Below are 18347 nucleotides of genomic sequence, written 5' to 3' on the forward strand. Positions count from 1 at the left end.
TTGATAAGCAAAGAATGGGTGAAAATGGTTTAACAGTTCCATATGTAGGAAATGGTTTGGTTGGTTCTTCGGGAGAGTCAGGAATGAGGACGGGAGAAAATCATTTGAGACAGTTGAGACATGACACATGTGGTGGAGAGTCAAATGTACAGCCTAATTCAGGATTGAATACTGGTTGTTTAGGAGGATCAATTTTGGAACCACAGAGGATGGCAGAACAAGTGAGTGCAGTGAAAAAGTCTACAGAAATAACGGCTGAGGATTTGAATGATTGGTTGAAAGTTCTCCAAAAGAAGGATAAAGATTCACAGGCAATTGATGTAGCAAGGTTGCGCATAGAACTGGAGGAACTTATAGCAGGAACAATTCCTACAGAAATGTTGAAAAATCATCATGATGGAGAGTTGTTATTCATGTGCAAGAGTATCACCTGGAGGGCTAAGAGTACACATGACAGGTTAAAAGGAATAGCGAGTGAAATGGGAGTTGACATGGACAAGGTGAAAGCTTTACAGAAGCCTTACAGAGTGGATTTTTCTGATAAGGACATCGAGAATCTAAATGATGTTGGCAGAACAGGGCAGATTAAGGAAATGATTTCCTTATTGCGAAAATGGGGTGATGTGGAAAAGTGGAAGGATAGATGGTACAAGAAAAGAGAAGATTCAGTGGACAGGACTTACTCAGCATTTCCCATGAGAGAAAAGGAAAAAACAGTGGATGCCTATCCTATGAGAGAGATTCCTGGAGGAGGATATGTACATGTCCCATGGACTAGACAGGATATTTTGTCATTTACAAATGATTTTCCTCGACTGAGAGAAAAGCCCGTCGAGTGGTATAGGCAGGTAGACAGGTTTGTGAAATTGTCAAAAGTGCTGTGGATTGACCTGAATAGTCTGTTTGATATAATTGTTCCAGCAGACTTGTGGGCAGAGTGCAAAATAGTTGTAGATTGGCCTGCTAAGGAATACCCAAGAGATCAGAAAACAGGAGCTCCAGACCCGGAGGTTATGAAAAAGTACGAGCAGGTTATTGTGTTCCTGAAGAATAAGGTACCCCCTAAAGAGACAGACTGGGTTAAGATAGATCGAACACATCAGGAAGCAAAAGAATCAGTTCATGCTTTTTATGAAAGGTTGATACTGGCTTTTAAACAGTTCAGTGGAGATGAACACCTGGGTGATAAGGATTTGAGTCATTTTGTATACAGATTTGTATATGGCTTGAGACCTGAAATCAGTGAGATGATTCGAGAGCATACAGTTGATTGGCAGAGTAAGAAGATTGATGAGATCTTGAGACATGCGAAATACTTCAGTGATGAAATTGAGGCAAAACAAAGAAAGCTGAAGGAAAAAGCAATGTGGGCACAGGTGAAGGTTGCAGAAAGACAAGAAGCACAGCTTGTTGAACAAGCAAATAATCCAGGAAATAGGCCCAGATATGGTACAGGGAAAGGAAAGGGAGATCTAGAAGAGGCGAAAAAGAAGTTCCCGTGCCACAACTGTGGACAATTGGGGCATTGGAGTTCCGAGTGTACGAATCCACCATTAGTGTGTAATGAGAATCAATCCTTGAATCAACAGGTGCAGAACGAAGGGTGTAATCATCAGCAGCAACAGCAGAAGGTTGTCAAGCAGCAGAGTCAGGAGCCAAAACCGCCCTTGCCACAGAATAGAGGGTCCCAGAAATATAACCAGGACTCGGGATTCTACAATGATGAACACGTAAACAAACCGAGACGTACAAACCCGGTACAACAGTACTGGTTAAAGAATGAGGGGAGTGAGTCTGAAGGGGACTACTGACGGTGCCGAAGAGAGGAGGAAGAGTGCATACTTGGAGCAACTCTAGAAATAGACCAGGCAGGACCATTTGTAGATGGAAAAATAAATGGGGAAAGTGTTACTTTTTTAGTAGACACAGGAGCGACGAGATCAACTGTCAGGTCAGCAGATATAAGAAATCTTCCTCTCTCGGACGAAGCAATCCAAGTGGTTGGTGTAGCTAATACACAGATTAAGACTCGTCTTACTGAACCAGTAAGGGTGAGGATAGGGAAATTTTCAGATATGCACCGATTTGTGGTGTGCGACACTAGTCCAGTGAACTTGTTAGGTAGGGACTTATTGTGTAAAATGAATTGCACAATTTTTTGTACTCCGGATGGAATAGCTTTTGAGACACCGGATGAGGATGTCTTATACAGGATGACTCTAGATAATAGAGAAAGTGAGATTGTTGGAACCTATGCTGTATTTAATCCAGATGACTTGCCTCAAGAGTTGAGGAATACGGTAAAAGCAGCAGTTTGGGATTTTACTGGAGAGGATGTGGGATTGATGAATAATGTAGATCCAGTAAAGATTACAGTGAAAGAGGGAATAACTTACCCTAATATCCCACAGTACAGATTGACACCAGAGATAATTGAAGGAATAACTCCTATAATTGACAAGATGATTCAGCAGGGTGTTTTGAGAGAGTTACTGAGTAGCCCATGTAATTCACCAATAATGGGGCTAAAGAAACCTAATGGGAAGTTCAGGATTGTGCAAGATTTGAGAAAAGTTAACAAAATTGTGGTATCATGCTGTCCCATTGTGCCAAATCCGTCAGTGATTTTGTATCAGATTCCTCATGATGCTGAATGGTACACGGTAATTGATTTGTACCATGCTTTCTTTTCAATTCCATTGCATCATGACAGCCAGCCGATTTTTGCATTTCGGTTTGGACAGCGTATTTTGGCATGGTGCCGTATCCCACAGGGATATACAGAGAGTCCTTCAATATTCAATCAGTTGTTAAAGAAGTCTTTGGAAAGTCTGATCATGCCTGAAAGTTCAGTACTAGTACAGTATATCGATGACCTACTTGTGGCATCAAAGACACGTGAGGCTTGTGAAGTAGATACCATAGCTTTATTGAATCATCTGGCAGATGGAGGGTTAAAGGTATCTCCAGCCAAATTGCAGTTTTGCAAGAAAGAAGTACATTATCTTGGACACAATATTGAAAAGGGTCTGAGAAAAGTGACCAATGACAGGATCAAAATTATCAGAGGAATGAGAGCCCCAATGACCCAGAGAGAAGTGAGAATGTATCTGGGAATGGTGGGTTATTGTCGTCAGTGGATAAGTAATTTTTCCCTGATAGCAAAGCCACTGATTAAATTGACCAAAAGTGGAGTGAAAGACCCATTGGAATTGAATGCAGAACAAATGGCAGCATTCGAAGAATTAAAGAGCAGATTGTGTGAAGCTCCTGCTCTAGGGATGCCAGACTATGAGAAGGAGTTTGAACTGTACTGTAGTGAGAGGAATGGATGTGCACTTTCAGTGTTAATCCAGAAACATGGACGACTGAGAAGGCCAATTGCGTACTTCTCATCAACACTTGACCCAGTAGCTGTGGGTTTACCAGGTTGCCTGAAAGCAGTAGCTGCTACATGCAGAAGCTTGGAACAGAGTGAGGGTATAATAATGGGATATCCTGTAAGGGCGTTCGTACCTCATGATGTGGCAATTCTTTTGACAAGAAGCAGAACTCAATATATGTCACATAGTCGGCTGACTAAATATGAGAAAATCATTCTGGGAGCATCTAATGTGACTCTTGAGAGATATGTGAATCCAGTAACACTCTTGCCAGATGCTGAAAATGTGAGTGTGAGAGATGATGTTGATCATGATTGTTTGGATGTACTTGATTACTGTACAAAACCGAGACCAGACATAAGAGATCTGCCACTGCCTGAGAGTGATCATGTGTTGTTTGTGGATGGATCGTGTCTGAGAACAGAAGAAGGTGTGCTGAGTGCAGCATATGCGGTGTGTAAAGTTTCAGAAGTTATGGAAGTTATGGAAGCTTCATCTTTGAAAGGAGTTAGATCTGCTCAAGTAGCTTAATTGGTGGCATTGACAAAAGCTTGCAAGATTGGGAAGAATTTGAGAGTGACTGTGATGACTAATAGTCAGTACGGATTTGGAGTGGTTCATGACTTTGGCCAGCTTTGGCTACAGAGAGGTTTCTTGACGTCGAGTGGAACTCCTATAAAGAATGCTGAAGTGATTGGGAAGTTGCTTGAGGCGATACAGCTGCCTAAAGAACTAGCAGTTGTAAAATGTGCTGCTCATGGACAAGGAGATGATTTTGTTACTCTTGGTAATCGGTTTGCAAATGATATAGCACAGTATTGTGCAAAGAACAATCATTCGATTAACAGGGGAAGAGAGAAGGAAATGTCTTTTTGTTCTGTGATGTTTACTAATGTCCTGGAAACATGGGATGAGGTGAAACAGTTGCAGGATGAAGCAAGAGATGAGGAAATGGGAGATTGGATCAAAGCAGGTTGTGCTCCAAGAGAAAAGGATCATGTTTGGATCTATAGGGATGGAAGACCAGTCATGCCAAATTCCATGTTGTCAACAATGGCAAGAATGTATCATGGCCAGGGACACCTGGGGAGGGATGCTATGATTAGGTCCTTCAAACAAACCTGGTACAATGCAAAGTTCAGGCTGATTGCAGAGAGCATCTGTCAAAGGTGTTTGATTTGTCAGCAGTTCAATACTGGAAAGAAGACAGTGGTGAGCCTAGGAACAATAGGCAGAGAAGGAGGTCCTTTTACCAGAATGCAAATAGATTTCATTGAAATGCCTCAAGTGAATAGATTGAGGTATGTTCTAGTGGTAGTCTGTTTGTTCTCAAGGTGGGTGGAAGCATATCCGACTAGGAGAAATGATGGAATAACAGTGGCCAAGTTGCTGTTAAGAGAGTTGATTCCTAGGTACGGGTTCCCAGTGACAATTGAGTCAGACAGAGGGGGACACTTCTACAATGAGCTCATGGGTTTAATTTGTGAAGCACTGAGCATACAGCAGAAGCTACATTGTGCATACAGGCCAGAGGCTTCTGGCGTTGTTGAGCAAATGAATGGCACAATAAAGAACAGAATTGGTAAGATGTGTTTAGCCACTGGAATGAAATGGCCTGATGTCTTGCCTCTAGTGCTAATGACTATTAGATCTACTCCAGATAGGACTACAGGGTTGAGTCCACATGAAATATTGATGGGACGTGCAATGAGACATGCATTCGTGCCTGTCAACAAGTTGATGACAATAACTGATGACATGATTTTGGATTACTGTAAAGGCCTGGCTGACGCAGTTCATTCTGTGTTTCACCAGGTTGGAGAAGACGCCACTACTCTTGAAAAGAAGCAAGCCCATGATCTGAGTCCAGGGGACTGGGTGAGAATAAAAGTACACAGGAGAAGAAATTGCTTGGTTCCAAGGTGGGGAAGGCCAAGACAAGTAATTCTGACTACGACAACTGCTGTGAAGTGTGCTGGAGTGAAGAACTGGGTTCATGCAAGTCATACTCTGAGAGTTCCGAATCCGAAGGATTGGACTGGAAAAGAGTACTTTGAAGAGTCAGATTCCAGTGATGATGCAGACACTGAAACAGTGAGAAGAAAAAAGAATCCTGAAAGGGGGGAAGGAGAGTCAGAAAGAGAGTCAGGTGATTCTTTTTTCTTACCAAGAGAGGCTTCAAGAGGAACATTGAGAACCTCAGAGGAGAGTTCGGATTCTGTAAGAGTGCCTGAAGTTCCAACAAGCAGTGGAGAAAATAAAAAAGAAAAGAGAAAAGAAAAGAGCAATTCCACAGAGACTACACCTGAGTTAGATGAAGAGATTGGGGATACACCTGAGATTACTTCTGAAGAAGTAGGGTCAGAAGAAGATAGAGAGGGACAGATTGCGGAAGACCCCCGAGGAGGTGTAGGGAACATTTCTGATAAGCTAGGTGAAGGGACAAGTAGACAGCAAGAAGATTGCGTGTCGGAGACCCGAGGAGGGACAGTAGTAGGGAAGTCTCAATCGGTGGAAAAGAAGGCTGTGGAAAAAGAGAGAATTGTTGATGAACAAAAGGCAAATGAGACTGAATCTGATGAGAGTGAGAATGAGAAACCAGAGGGTCAAGTTCTGAGAAAGAGAACTTGGATTGGAGAAAGAAACAACAGAGAAGTGAAACAGAAAAGAAGTGTAAAAGGAGATCTTTGGCCTAACAAGATAAAGAGGCTGAGATATTGACTGACAGGAGTGAATCCATCGAAAGCTGAACAAGTGAACGAGGTGTCGAGTCAGAATCAAGCAAAAGGTGAAAAACAAAAGGAATCAAAAGAACCAGAGGAGATCAAGAGAATCAGAAAACCCAACCAGAAGTATAGGTCACCGGAATAGACGTATGTGGCACTGTCTGAAGAAGAAGAAGAAGAGGCAGAAAGTCAAGGAAATCCAGAGGGGACCTTACGGAGAGTGGTTGAGGAGGAGAAAACTGTTGGAATCCTGAAAGTTATCTTGACTGACATTGGAGAAGAGACAGATGTTCAGGATATTCAGGATCTGATACAATTTGATGTTGCTGAAGAAGAAGTGAAAAGTGATGAAAATCCAAATTGAGTGAATTAAAGGAATCACTTGGAGAAGAGTGAAGAAGAAGAGTTAAAAAAAATAACAGATTTTAGCGATCTAGTGTTCTAGAGAGTCAGTAGTGGAGTAGTAGAGGCTAAGTCAAAAGACACAGCCAAAGTAATAAGATGGCTAACACAGAAAATAATCAAAGTAGGTGTACCTTTCTAAAAAGATGGTGCAAAATGTGCTGCTGCTGTACAGGATTATTGATGCTACTATGGAGTGTTCTTGCTTTATTAGTTACTTTTAGAGTTACAATAGACACTTTAGGAATACATACTGAGAATATGACTAACATAGAGAAGAGTTCACAAAAAGTAGTGCCAACTAGAATTAGTAATATATACATACATAAGCATAGATCAATTAATGATTTTTCTAGCAATGTTTTTTCAAAGTTGTTGTATGAATATGTAAAGACAATGGAAGTAAGGGATTGCTACGTCTGTATGCAATTGCCTGCATCCGTTTCAGAGGGAGTTACTTATCATCATCTTCCGGCTACGTATGGAATTTCATGTAGTGTGTTAAGTAGTATTTTTTATCTATTAGGGAAAATAGATTATGAGATGTCTAATAAAGATAAAATTTTTGGGCAATTGCCTATGAATAAGAAACTGAATCCTGCTAAAGAAGCTAACATTTTTGGTGAGATTTTTATTGAAACAGAAGAATTAACATTAGATTACATTTTTAGAAACAATTTAACCTGTAGTTTAAAAGAAGAAGAAAAAGCTTTCCTAGATATGGTAGAGAAAAGGAGAATGAGCATGAATGAAAAGGCAGGAGGATATAAAATGAGTGAGACAATGTGGGACATTGAGATAGGAAAGGAGTTGAAGAATGGGGCCAGTCCAACTTCGGCTTTAGATGCACCACAGAAGGGTAAACTATGCATTACCAGGAGGAAATCCCAATATGATAATTATTTCGTTGGGACTAGTGAGTGTCATGATACATACTTTATTGCAACGGGATGGGAATTCAAGGGAGGAAAAGATCCAGTTTTCCCGGGACTGTATTATATTTGCGGGAATAAGGCTTATTACAGGTTGCCTGACCATTGATATGGCACATGTTATGTTGGCCTGGTCTTTCCAAAGATCTTTCATATGGATAGAATAGAAGATGCAGAACAAATTAATCTACTAACACGCTTTAAGAGAGAAACTTGGTCAGAAATTGTAGGAGATATTTTTGGAGCTTTGATTCCAGCAGTGGGAATTTCATTAAATGCATATGGAATTCGGAAGCTGTCAACAGTGGTGGATCGCTTATCGACAAGCACCGCTGGAGGGTTTCTATTGGTAAATACAGAGATGGTTGCCTTACGAGCCATGTCTATGCAAAATCGACTTGCCCTTGATATTCTATTGGCAAAGGAGGGTGGAGTCTGTGGAATGCTGAAAGTTCAACATTGTTGCACTTACATTCCTGATGAAAGCAAAGATCTAAAGGTCTATATCAAAAATATTACTGATTTGCATGAAGAATTAGTACCACTGGAAGCTGAAAGTATCTGGACTAAATTGGCTAATAAGATGATTGCTGTTAAGAACTTTATTGCTAAGATAGGTAGTACCATTTTTGGTAAGATATTATTTCCATTGACATGTGTGATTGTTGCTTTATTGATTCTTAGATTAGGGTGTTTATGCTGTAGATATAGGAGGAATAAAAAGAAAATAGTAAAAGAAAATGTTGAAAAGAGACAAAATAGATCAAAGAGAGACCCACAAGAAATAGAATTAGAAGAATTTAGAGAGAGTATGTATTTAGAAACTAAAAGAGACGATGAAAAAGAAACTGGTGTTTAGTAAAGCAAAAAGACATTTGATCTTCTCCTAAGAAAAGGGGACTACATTTTTTGGGTTGGAGTTTTGTGGTGATGATATATCACCAAAGGGGGGATTGCTGGAGCAGGGTTTTCTGTTTAAACCCGAACATCAGCTTATATTTTTGTATGTCATAATTAAAATTACTAATAATTAATTACTAGATATTAAGTTTTGTCGAGCGTTTTAACTAATCAACTTTACTAATGAAAGAATTACACGTGGGAATGCAATTGCATGGCTTAATTAATACGTGAATTAAGTTGGTGAGCAAATTAATTAAATACGTGTGGCTAAAGTGCTATTTGTTATGTGTTTGCGCTTTAAAATAATATGCTTTAATGCTTCTTTATGTTGCATAAGGCTAGATAAATACGTACACATAAGGGTATTAGTGGGAATTAACACTGTATAATCATTACGATGTAGTAACGTTGTTTTGTGTTTCTTTTAATTAAGATTGCCCATTTTGGCCTGTTGAGAAATGGCCGACATTTACAGCCTGCATTTGAGTAGATGAAATGTGAAGAGAGGCCTTGCTGAATATGGTTGAAAATATGACCTCGGTCTCTGTCTGAGCTAAGAGGTACGAAAGGACAGCAGCTCTGGGCTTGTCGCCAGATATCCTTGGAGGAGAACAATTGTCACAAATGAACATTTTGATAAACTGGCGGTGGCTTCACTATAATTCCAGAGAAGAGCATCCATGAATGTTGCGGATTTAGTTTGTGCTTCCTTTTTCCGTGTTTTTATTTTTGAGATATTTGAGAGCGGAGATTTTTCTAAATGTTGCGAGCCAACATCCTTTCCTGCTCGCACTGCTCAACGGACGCTTGGAGCTTGTTTGTAACTTTTAATGTGTAAGTTTTAGTATAAATATTGTTAGGCTAGAGAGGGTCTAAGGCCACTTCTTCCTGAACCTATGCTCAAGAGGATCGATGCTGACTGAAAGGACGGCGACTCGGGAGACTTTACTGAGAGACCTGTCCTGACCTAAATACGACATTTAGCTAGAATAGGTAACTATGAGAATAATGATTTTGCTATTGAATGACTTTTCATTTGAACTAATTTAGATAAAATAACTTTTGTTTGAATTCCAGTGTCGGGTGGTTATTTCTTTGTCATTTTATTGAGATCTCAAATGTGTTCTTAATGTTTAAATCATGACTTGAGACAAATCAATTAGGATACATTGACCACAGATTAGATGCAGATTGATTTAGGAGTTCTCTCATATATTCAGTGTGGATAGAGTAATAGAATGAATGTTGGTGTGATGGGCCCCAGCGTATGGTGAGTGTATGTGCGTATGACTGTGAAATTACTCGGTCCGTGGAAGTAGGGGGAATTTAGAAGCTCTGATCTGCAGCAACTTCACTCTGATAAGAATTGTGGTTTCATCTTGAGAAGGATTTCACCCCCTCAACCAGAAACCCAATTCCTTACAGCTGGCTTTCTGGCTTGAACAAGAAGCACATTGTGAAGGTGAAAAGTTTGAATAGTAACCAATAGGAATCAGTATATTAGCAAAATAAGGTTCATGTTCTCTAGACTTTGCCCAACAGGGACAACGGAGGAACATCCTGCATTGCGGCCTTACTTACAGTCTCCTCTAGGTCTCAATTTAAAACTCAGCTTGAAGTTTACTAATTCTCCCTAATGCCTGTTGCTAGACATTAGAGTGGAACAGTGCAGCAGACTAACGCCAATTAAATCTTTGGTGGAGAAGTGTCTGATGGTTTTGATATCCATAATGTCCGCACAGTACTTGAGAAAGGCCTATTGCCATATCTAACACCCTTTCACCACGGTCCAGGCAGCACTGCTTGCCACTTCTAAATGTTCAAATATGTACCAAAGCAGTTATAACTTAGATATTTTCTGTTATGGAAAAAAATCGTGTTAGACTTTCTCTACTCTTGTTTCCACTGCATATCATTTTAGCTTCAAGTGATACCTGGACACCTCTTGGTGGCCCTCAAACGTGTCCCACCACTGCAGACCATCTCTAGACCCTCAGGATCAGCCTAGACACCAGTTTCTCCATGAGCAGACAGATCAATGCTGTCTCCTCATCATGCTTCCACATCCAGTGAATGCTATGCAAGATTTTCAAGGGAATCTCTATGAACACCAGATGAGCGGCCACCCAAGCGCTTATCACACAAGTGGATTTGATTAGGGAAATACCCTCTACATAGGAATCTCAGACCATGTCCTATGCTGACTCGAAATCACCAAGAACAACGACGCCAGACTCATCATGAACATCCCTTGAAGCAACCATATCTCTCCACACCTCATCAATCTTCACTGGCCCCCAGTCCAGGAAAGATGCAGGTTCAGGCTACTCACCCACACCTACAAAGCTCTCTACAACACTTGCCCAGCTAACCTCCACCACCACCTCAAGTTCTACCAACCCACCAGACACCTCCGATCGGCATCCCAGGAAAAAAACACCTCCCCCACATCAAGAAAACCAAAAGCGGAGAATGCTCCTTTTCATACCTCGTAGCCAAGGCTTGGAACCACCTCCCTAAATACCTCAGGACCTACTCCTCGCTCATAGACTTCCGAAGGTACAGCAAGACATGGCTTTTCTAGACAAAACAGGCATGATCTCCTCCAACCCGCAGAACTACCCTACTCAGTGCCTGGATACCCTCACAGGTGATTAGACACACTCTACAAATTCATAGCACATCAGAGCATTAGAATAATATTGTGCATCATCTAAGGCTCTTGCCAAAATATAGACACTTGGAATAATTTTACGCTTGCTTTGCATTCTACTGAGAAGGGAATTTCTCAGCAGGACTAGCCTGGTCCCTGTATCCGACCCATGCTCCATCTCGGTCGGCCTGAACTTGCGACTTTTTCCCAGTCACACCCGACAAGATTGTCGCAAGTGGCACTGTGGTCTTTTTGGAGCTTTTTTCACTAAATCTTTAAAATCGCATATCCCAGGATCTACTGATTGGGTCTTCGTCATGTTAGTCTAGTTTTATTTATTAAATAAATCTTTATTTTTCTAACTTGGTGTGAGATCCTTTTTGTGTGGTGTATTTGCTTTATTACTGTTTGAAGTGTTGCACAAATACTTTTCGCATTGCCTCTCAGTTTAACCCGACTGTTCTGATCCAAGCTACAAAAGGTTTGAGCACAGGTTAATTTAGGTTTGACTTGCACCTCACTCCCCAGTCAACCAGCCACCACATTTCTTACACTTACCATATACCAGGTGCAAGTTTGTCAGCCACTTTCTCAAATTCAAAGTAAGATTAAAATTATATTTTCAGTTGGGATTCTGACAAAAGATTATTAGATTTACCCTGTTTTGTCATCGTTTTTGGAAGATGATCCATAAATATATTTCCACCATCACAATACACCAAAATGTGCTTATTTCATAATTAGTGTTTCTTGGACTTGGCCCTTTTTGCAGGGTCATCCCTGAACCTTTTGCCTTCCTCCTATATTTTTCCTGACTTGTTGTTGGTGGTTTTATGACTCTGGGCACTTTACCACTGTTGATCATTGCTAAAGTGCATATGCTCCCTATTGTAATTGTTGTGATGGATTAGTGACTCCATGATTGGCTTATTTGATGTACTTGTCAGAGCCTAGTACAGTGCACCATGTGTGCCCAGGGCCTGCAAATCAAATGCTGCTGGTGAGCTTGCAGAACTGGTTGTGCCACCCACAGAAGCAGCTTGTAGGGTGTGTCTCAGGCCTGCCATTGCAGAGCCTGTGTGTAGCCTGGGGCTGCCAAATTGACTTGGCAAGGGCACCCACTTGCCAGTCCCAAAACCTTCCCTTTTCTACCTGTTAGTCACCCATAAGGTAGGCCCAAGGTACACCCATGGGCAGGGTGCATTGTATGTGAAAGGTAGGACATGCCCTGATGTGTGGCATGTCCTGATAGTGAATTACAGTAAGGGTGGGCGTAGTGGGCGTAGTGGGGCTACGTGAAGCAGCACGTAGTGTGCCCAAATCTACGCACACTACGCGCTTCGCGTAGCCCCACTACGCGCCACCCGCCACCCACCCACCCTACTTTTAAAAGATAAAATGAATTTGTAATAAAGCAAATTAAAGGCACTTACCTGACGCGCGGCGTCTCCCGGGGCTCCCTCTTCCTGTTTTTCAATTTTCCTGACAAATGCGCATGCGCAGACGCCCGCGCATGCGCATTTCTTGCGAGAAATGCGCATGCGCGGGCGTCCGCGCATGCGCATTTGTCAGGAAAATTGAAAAACAGGAAGAGGGAGCCCCGGGAGACGCCGCGCGTCAGGTAAGTGCCTAATTTGCTTTATTACAAATTTATTTTTCCTTTTAAAAGTACGGCGGGCGGGAGGCGGGTGGTGGGCGGCAGGCAGCTACGCTTCGCCCACGTAGTGTGCGTAGGCGCTGCCTGCTTCGCCTACTTCGAAAACTGCGAAGCAGGCAGCGCTACGTACACTACGTGGGCGAAGCGTAGTGTCACGCCCAGGGTTACATTACAGCCAATTTCGTTTTTCGCTATTGCAAGGCTACCTGTTCCCATAGGCCAGAATGGGCAGTTTGATTATAACATCTTATAATTCTAACTGATCCAGGGAACATAGTAGAAAAACGAATTTAGTATGCCTGAACTCAGAATGATATAATACATATTTAAGTAAAGTTGGTTTTAACATTCTGTGTTTGAAAATACCACTTTTAGAAAGTAGGTATTTTTTTACCTAACCATCCAGCCTGCCTCTGCTGGGTTGTGTATTGCATGTCTGGTTTGTTAGTGACAGGGGCTGGGGTGGCTCCAGGAAACAGGGTGAGTCAGCACTAGGCTGAATAGACCTATCTGCATTGGAAGTGGTGGGAGGAGTAGCACCTGGGCCTGAATACGGCTGTGCCTGCCTTCCACAATGCTGGCTCCACCTCCTGTGGTGTGTCTGATGACCCTGGCCCACACTGACAAAGGAAGAAGTTGTGCACTGGCAGGGTGCACCCAGAACTGGTTTGGACTAGGTACAGACACTCTCTGCCTTCAGAGACAAAGGATTTGTGGGTATAAAAAGGGGGACCCAGACCCCAAAACTTTAGATCACTTCTGGGAATCAAGACGAACCTTTGCTGAGGAGAAGAACCAGGAAATTGAAGTAGGAGACTGCCCCTGTGCCGTGTGCTGTTTGGGGATTGGCCTGCCGTGGTTGCTTCATTGCCAAAGAAAGGAGAAAAAGGAATGAGTGTGCTTTCATCATCTTGAAGAAGAATCTCTAAGGGCTTGAACTGTGCTTGCCTCCTGCCTGAAGTCTCAGGGATACAAGACTTCACCACCAGCTCCCCCCTGAATTCCCTTGCTGGGAATTGAAGTGCCTACTGTTGTGCTGGGCCTTCTAAGAGCCTGTGTGTCGCTGGGAACTGGAAGCGTGACTCAACGAAGAAGAAGCGTGTCGTCGCCGCAGCAATTGTTGTCACATCGCCGAGTAAGCGTGCCTCAGCTGCCGCTGTCGCCATCACATCACCGAAGCATGTCGCATCACCGGAGAAGCATGCTGCCGCCGCAGAGGCCGTCGTTGCATCACCAGAGAAGCATGTCGCAGGGCCTGTCGCAGCTCAGAAGTTCACCGAGTCACAGCACGGCTGTCAGGCGTGCACGCATCGCATTTACGTTGTCGCACCGTAACCAAGACACCATTTTTGTCGCATCGCACCGGAGCGTTATCGCATCAGATCGCAGTAAGAAACCAGCGCATCAACTCCCCACACAGTAAGGAAGTGAGCCTCAACTCCCCTGCGCCGCAATAAGGAACCGACGCATCCACTCCCCTGGTTTGTTTGTTTTGCGTTACGCATTCCAGGTACTTTGAGAGTAAAGTGTTGCATGCACAATCTAAAGTGAACTAAGCTATTTCTACCATTTTAATGTCTATTTTTGATCACAGTATTGAGGATTTTTGTCGTTTGGTCTTGTGTTAAGTCTAGTAAAGATTACTTATTTTTCTAAACTGGTGTGGTGTCCATTTGAAGTGTTTTCACTATATTACTGAATGTGTTCACAAATGGTTTACACACTGCTGCTGAAATAATCCTGTCTGCACATGCCAAGCTACCAAGGGGGTGAGCAGGGGTTATTTTAGAAGTGTAGTCCCTTACCCTGACTAGAAGCAAGGGTCCTTATTTGGTCAAAGGTACCTACCTCTGCCAGCTAGAGACCCCCAGTGTTTAGTGTTTAAACTACCAAAGTCCTCTTGAACTGCACTTCTGTTTCACGATTTCTCACTCTTTTCCCTTACCTAAGTCCAAGTACATCTAGCGAAGAGAAGCTTTCAGTTCGGCTGATGGTCATATAGTTAACTCGAGGGTAATTTCAATGAGCCCTTCAGTCTTGTTTCTACCTGTAAATCTCTGAGACAGGGCACTTTTAGAGCTCACCTAAAAAAGAAATCAACCCCATAACTGCAATCCTCATCCTTCATTTTCCTCTATCCTTCCCCGCTCAATTAGACTCAATGTAACACAACAGTGTTAAAGGAGATCGAGGGATCCCGAAGACAGTACCGCATATCCATGGGCTTCAATCACTAGGGGACAACCATGTATGCAAATTGGCAATATATTCCACCCATTGTTCCATAAGGTTGCACTTCCTGTCCCTATCCCGGGCGTCAGATCTAATGGAAATTCTGCTGACACCTAGCGTACCACATAGTGTGCCATGTTAAAATGACAGGGGTGAATCTCGCTCTCCAGGACATGACAATGTATCACTTTGCCAAGATCAGTGCCAAGTTCTGGAAACACAGTATTTATTTAGTTTTTTTTGGTTATCACCCCTATATGAGCTAAGTAGACAGCGGGTGTGGTCACACGGCAAAATGGAGTTTGTGACGGCTGAAATACAAGAGGTCACCCCGTGCCAGGATATCGAGATCACTGGGCACGTCCAGACCATGTGAAAAAAGTCTGCTCTATCATGATTACATCTGGGACAGTGTGTACTAACCCCCCGGGTACATCTTGGCTACTCTGTCTGGGGAGAGGTATGACTGGTGTAGGTAATATAACTGCATGTTTCGGCATCGAGTATTCCGCGATATCAGACTAAGGGAACCAAGACATCTCTGCGAAACAGGGTTTGTTAACTCTGTGGGCAGCGGGGCAGTCCACCATCCCCTGAGGGCAACGGAGCCCGGGCCAGTAGTAGTCATGCAATAAGTACGTAATGAAAGGCATCATTCAAAGACTGCAAGAATGAGGAGTGGCAGGATAACAGACACATATGGCACGTTTGGCAAATAAGGTGGGAAGGAAACAGTATTAAAAACATTCCAATAACTAACCCCTAACAAACCCACAATCCAAGGCTACACCGTCAACTGGTCATGACCAGATAGTGCCATCAATGATTGAGCAACCTAACTGGAGTCTATTCAACGGTCTAACCTTGAAATTACATTCTGCATGAAATAAAACTGTAAAACAAATCACTTATCGGATTGTTGGTCGCAAGAAAAAACACCAGCAACACTCATTGTGTAAAAGGAGCATGCAGCCCGAGCCACTAAACCAACAACGCTGCATCCGAGTCCACCTTCCTGCCTAATGCACGTAGCCACAGGAGAGAAAGCAGAAAAGTCTCTGTGAATGTATGTGCTCCTATATCACATCCTCAGCTGTTTCAGGAGTCACAGTAGGGCCTCCTTAAAGAGCGCAGCCAGGCACGGGGAGGTATTAGCGGAAAGCTTTGTGCTGCACAACCCACCCCCGGTAACAAAAACAGCCCCAAAGAGGTCTAAAACCAGCCCCCACCCTGGTGGCCCACCGGGGAAACTCCCAGTGCCCACTACGGCCAGTTCGGCTCTGCCCCTGCCTTGATCAGGCAAAACACATCCGCCCAGGCCTCAACCATGCACTGTAAGTCGCAGGCCATGTCTCCCGGCCACCAACGTTTCATGGCGGTATCTTCGCAGGATGCTTTGGCGAAGGATGAGGGATGCGGATCTCCTTCTCCAGCATCTTATGTGGTCACTATCTTGGCCGCGCCCCTAACTGCATACCATTCTTTAAAAAACCACACTTCCAGATTTCCAGCCCAAGCTCATGCTAACTGCCTGCGTCATTTAATTTGAAAAATGTCCCCTCCTCAGCAGCATTTTCATCATTCCCCGAAAGCAACACAACCCATTGGCATGTTATTGCTACCGCACTAGGACCCAGTTTACTTTTGACTTTATGTGCATTACCGGTGAACAGAAACACAGCTAACTGTTGAAAAGTTTGTTTTAAAAAAAATTCTACCTAACTGTGCAACTTTACTTATGATCATATCTAAGAGAGTGGGTGTATTCAATGACAATTCGAAAAAGAGTGCAGGCACTTATGGATGTGTCTTCACATGTTGCCCTGAATATTGTCTAGAAGAGTGGGTCCCCGTCTCTGGTTTATTGTTCATTGCTTAGGTTATGCATTTCTTACCTTCATCACTGCAGCCTGGCCCCATGCATTGCTCAAAATCCTGGGTGTTGGGGCAGGGCACGCTGAGGTCAAGCTGGGCTTTCAGCATCCGCTGTCTCATCCGCTTCCCTTTGTCGCACGTGGCCGAACTGCAGGCTGACCAAGGCGACCAGTTGGAGTAGATGCAGGTTTCTGGTGTGTCATCTAAATTTAGTGCGAATTTGAATTCTTAGTAAAATCTTTTTATTGTACTATAAATAATAATTCAAATGCAACTGCATATTATATATAACAATTGCAAACTACAGTCGATACTTTCCGAAATCAATAAAGAAAGTGTTAAAAAAAACTACGAATAAATTCTTATATTCAGAAACTTATTATAAATCTTTACCGTATCATTACAAAATAAAGGATTGCTCATTTATGTGAAATACATTACAATCTTGATTTGCTATTTCCTCGGTAACGTATTTTATTATAAAATCTCTTTAAACTACATCATGCATGGCATAGCTCATATATTTTTCGTTTAAGATACAAACATGTGTTTCTTCATACACTCGGATTGTTTTAATAACTGGATAATTTTGGAGAAATGCATTTGGGAATCGATAACATTAAAGCATTCAAAGAAAACGCGTTGCGTTGTCTATTGGTGGGAACAGACAAATGTCCCGTGTAGCCGGTTAAATCACCGAATGTTGCCTAAAACCGGAACGAGTGTTCTGAATTTAGTATTTACTAGTAGTCGCACTCATGTCATAATTGCACACGCTTTTACCTTCCCCTCCATCATCTGTAACAAGATCAGCCACGATGTCATCCACATTATCAGGGACAATGTTGCACTGTTCACCCTGCAAACAAAACAACGAGAAAGAAAAGAACACAAATTACCCACAGGGAAAGTCAGCCACTGGAATCGAGGATTATGAAAAAACAAATCACTAAAGCAATCTTGTTCAAGAATAATTGCAAATCTGATTTTTCAGAAATCACATGTATTTCAAAATCGGGTTTCTCTTCAAAGATATTTGAGTCCTAATTCTCGGCACATAAAAGGTAGAATTTCCTACATTTTTACCTGCAGAGTTTTCAGCTCTGACAGCGGAGTCTCCGCAGTCCTAAAGTTACTATTAAATCCTAGTTTGTGAATACCCAAAAAGAGTAAACATACACAAAAGGGTACGTTTACCTTTCTGAATCAGGCCGATTGAGTATTAAATGCAACTAGGCACAGGACACAGTATTGCAGTGGGCACAGTCCATAAATGACACGACTGATCATTTATGAGATGGCCACTCATGCACATGGTGGGAGCTGAACCTTTAGAAGAGGTTTCTGCATTGAGTGGAAGACCCACCTAAAGGCCTTTGCATGGAGGAACTCAGGCATTCCATTCCCCACAATGCCCAGAGGTGAAAACAGGAGAAGGGTGCAATATGTTGTGCCATTTTGTACACAGTTGAATCTTCATCAGAATAAAGTCATCTACAAATGTGACTTTCACATTAGGCAGGTTTGACTTGAGGCTGTGTAGTGTATAACCTTTATTATTTTATCACTAACCCGGTAGCCACA

At 42.6% G+C, this 18347-nt stretch overlaps 1 protein-coding gene across 2 annotated transcripts in view; it reads right to left on the minus strand.

Annotated features, from left to right (window-relative positions):
• Window positions 1-18347, minus strand: part of SPON1 (spondin 1) — a 1174735-nt gene that overhangs the window by 75244 nt on the left and 1081144 nt on the right. For both annotated transcript variants that reach the window (XM_085648231.1, XM_085648230.1), the window contains exons 10-11: window positions 17547-17622; window positions 16784-16966 (exon numbers count right to left, since the gene is read on the minus strand). In XM_085648231.1, coding sequence (XP_085504357.1) covers window positions 16784-16966; window positions 17547-17622 — 259 coding nt within the window. The remainder of the gene's footprint in view (window positions 1-16783; window positions 16967-17546; window positions 17623-18347) is intronic.

The sequence above is a fragment of the Triturus cristatus genome, chromosome 3_2 (assembly GCF_964204655.1).
Source record: "Triturus cristatus chromosome 3_2, aTriCri1.1, whole genome shotgun sequence".
Lineage (NCBI taxonomy): Eukaryota > Metazoa > Chordata > Amphibia > Caudata > Salamandridae > Triturus > Triturus cristatus.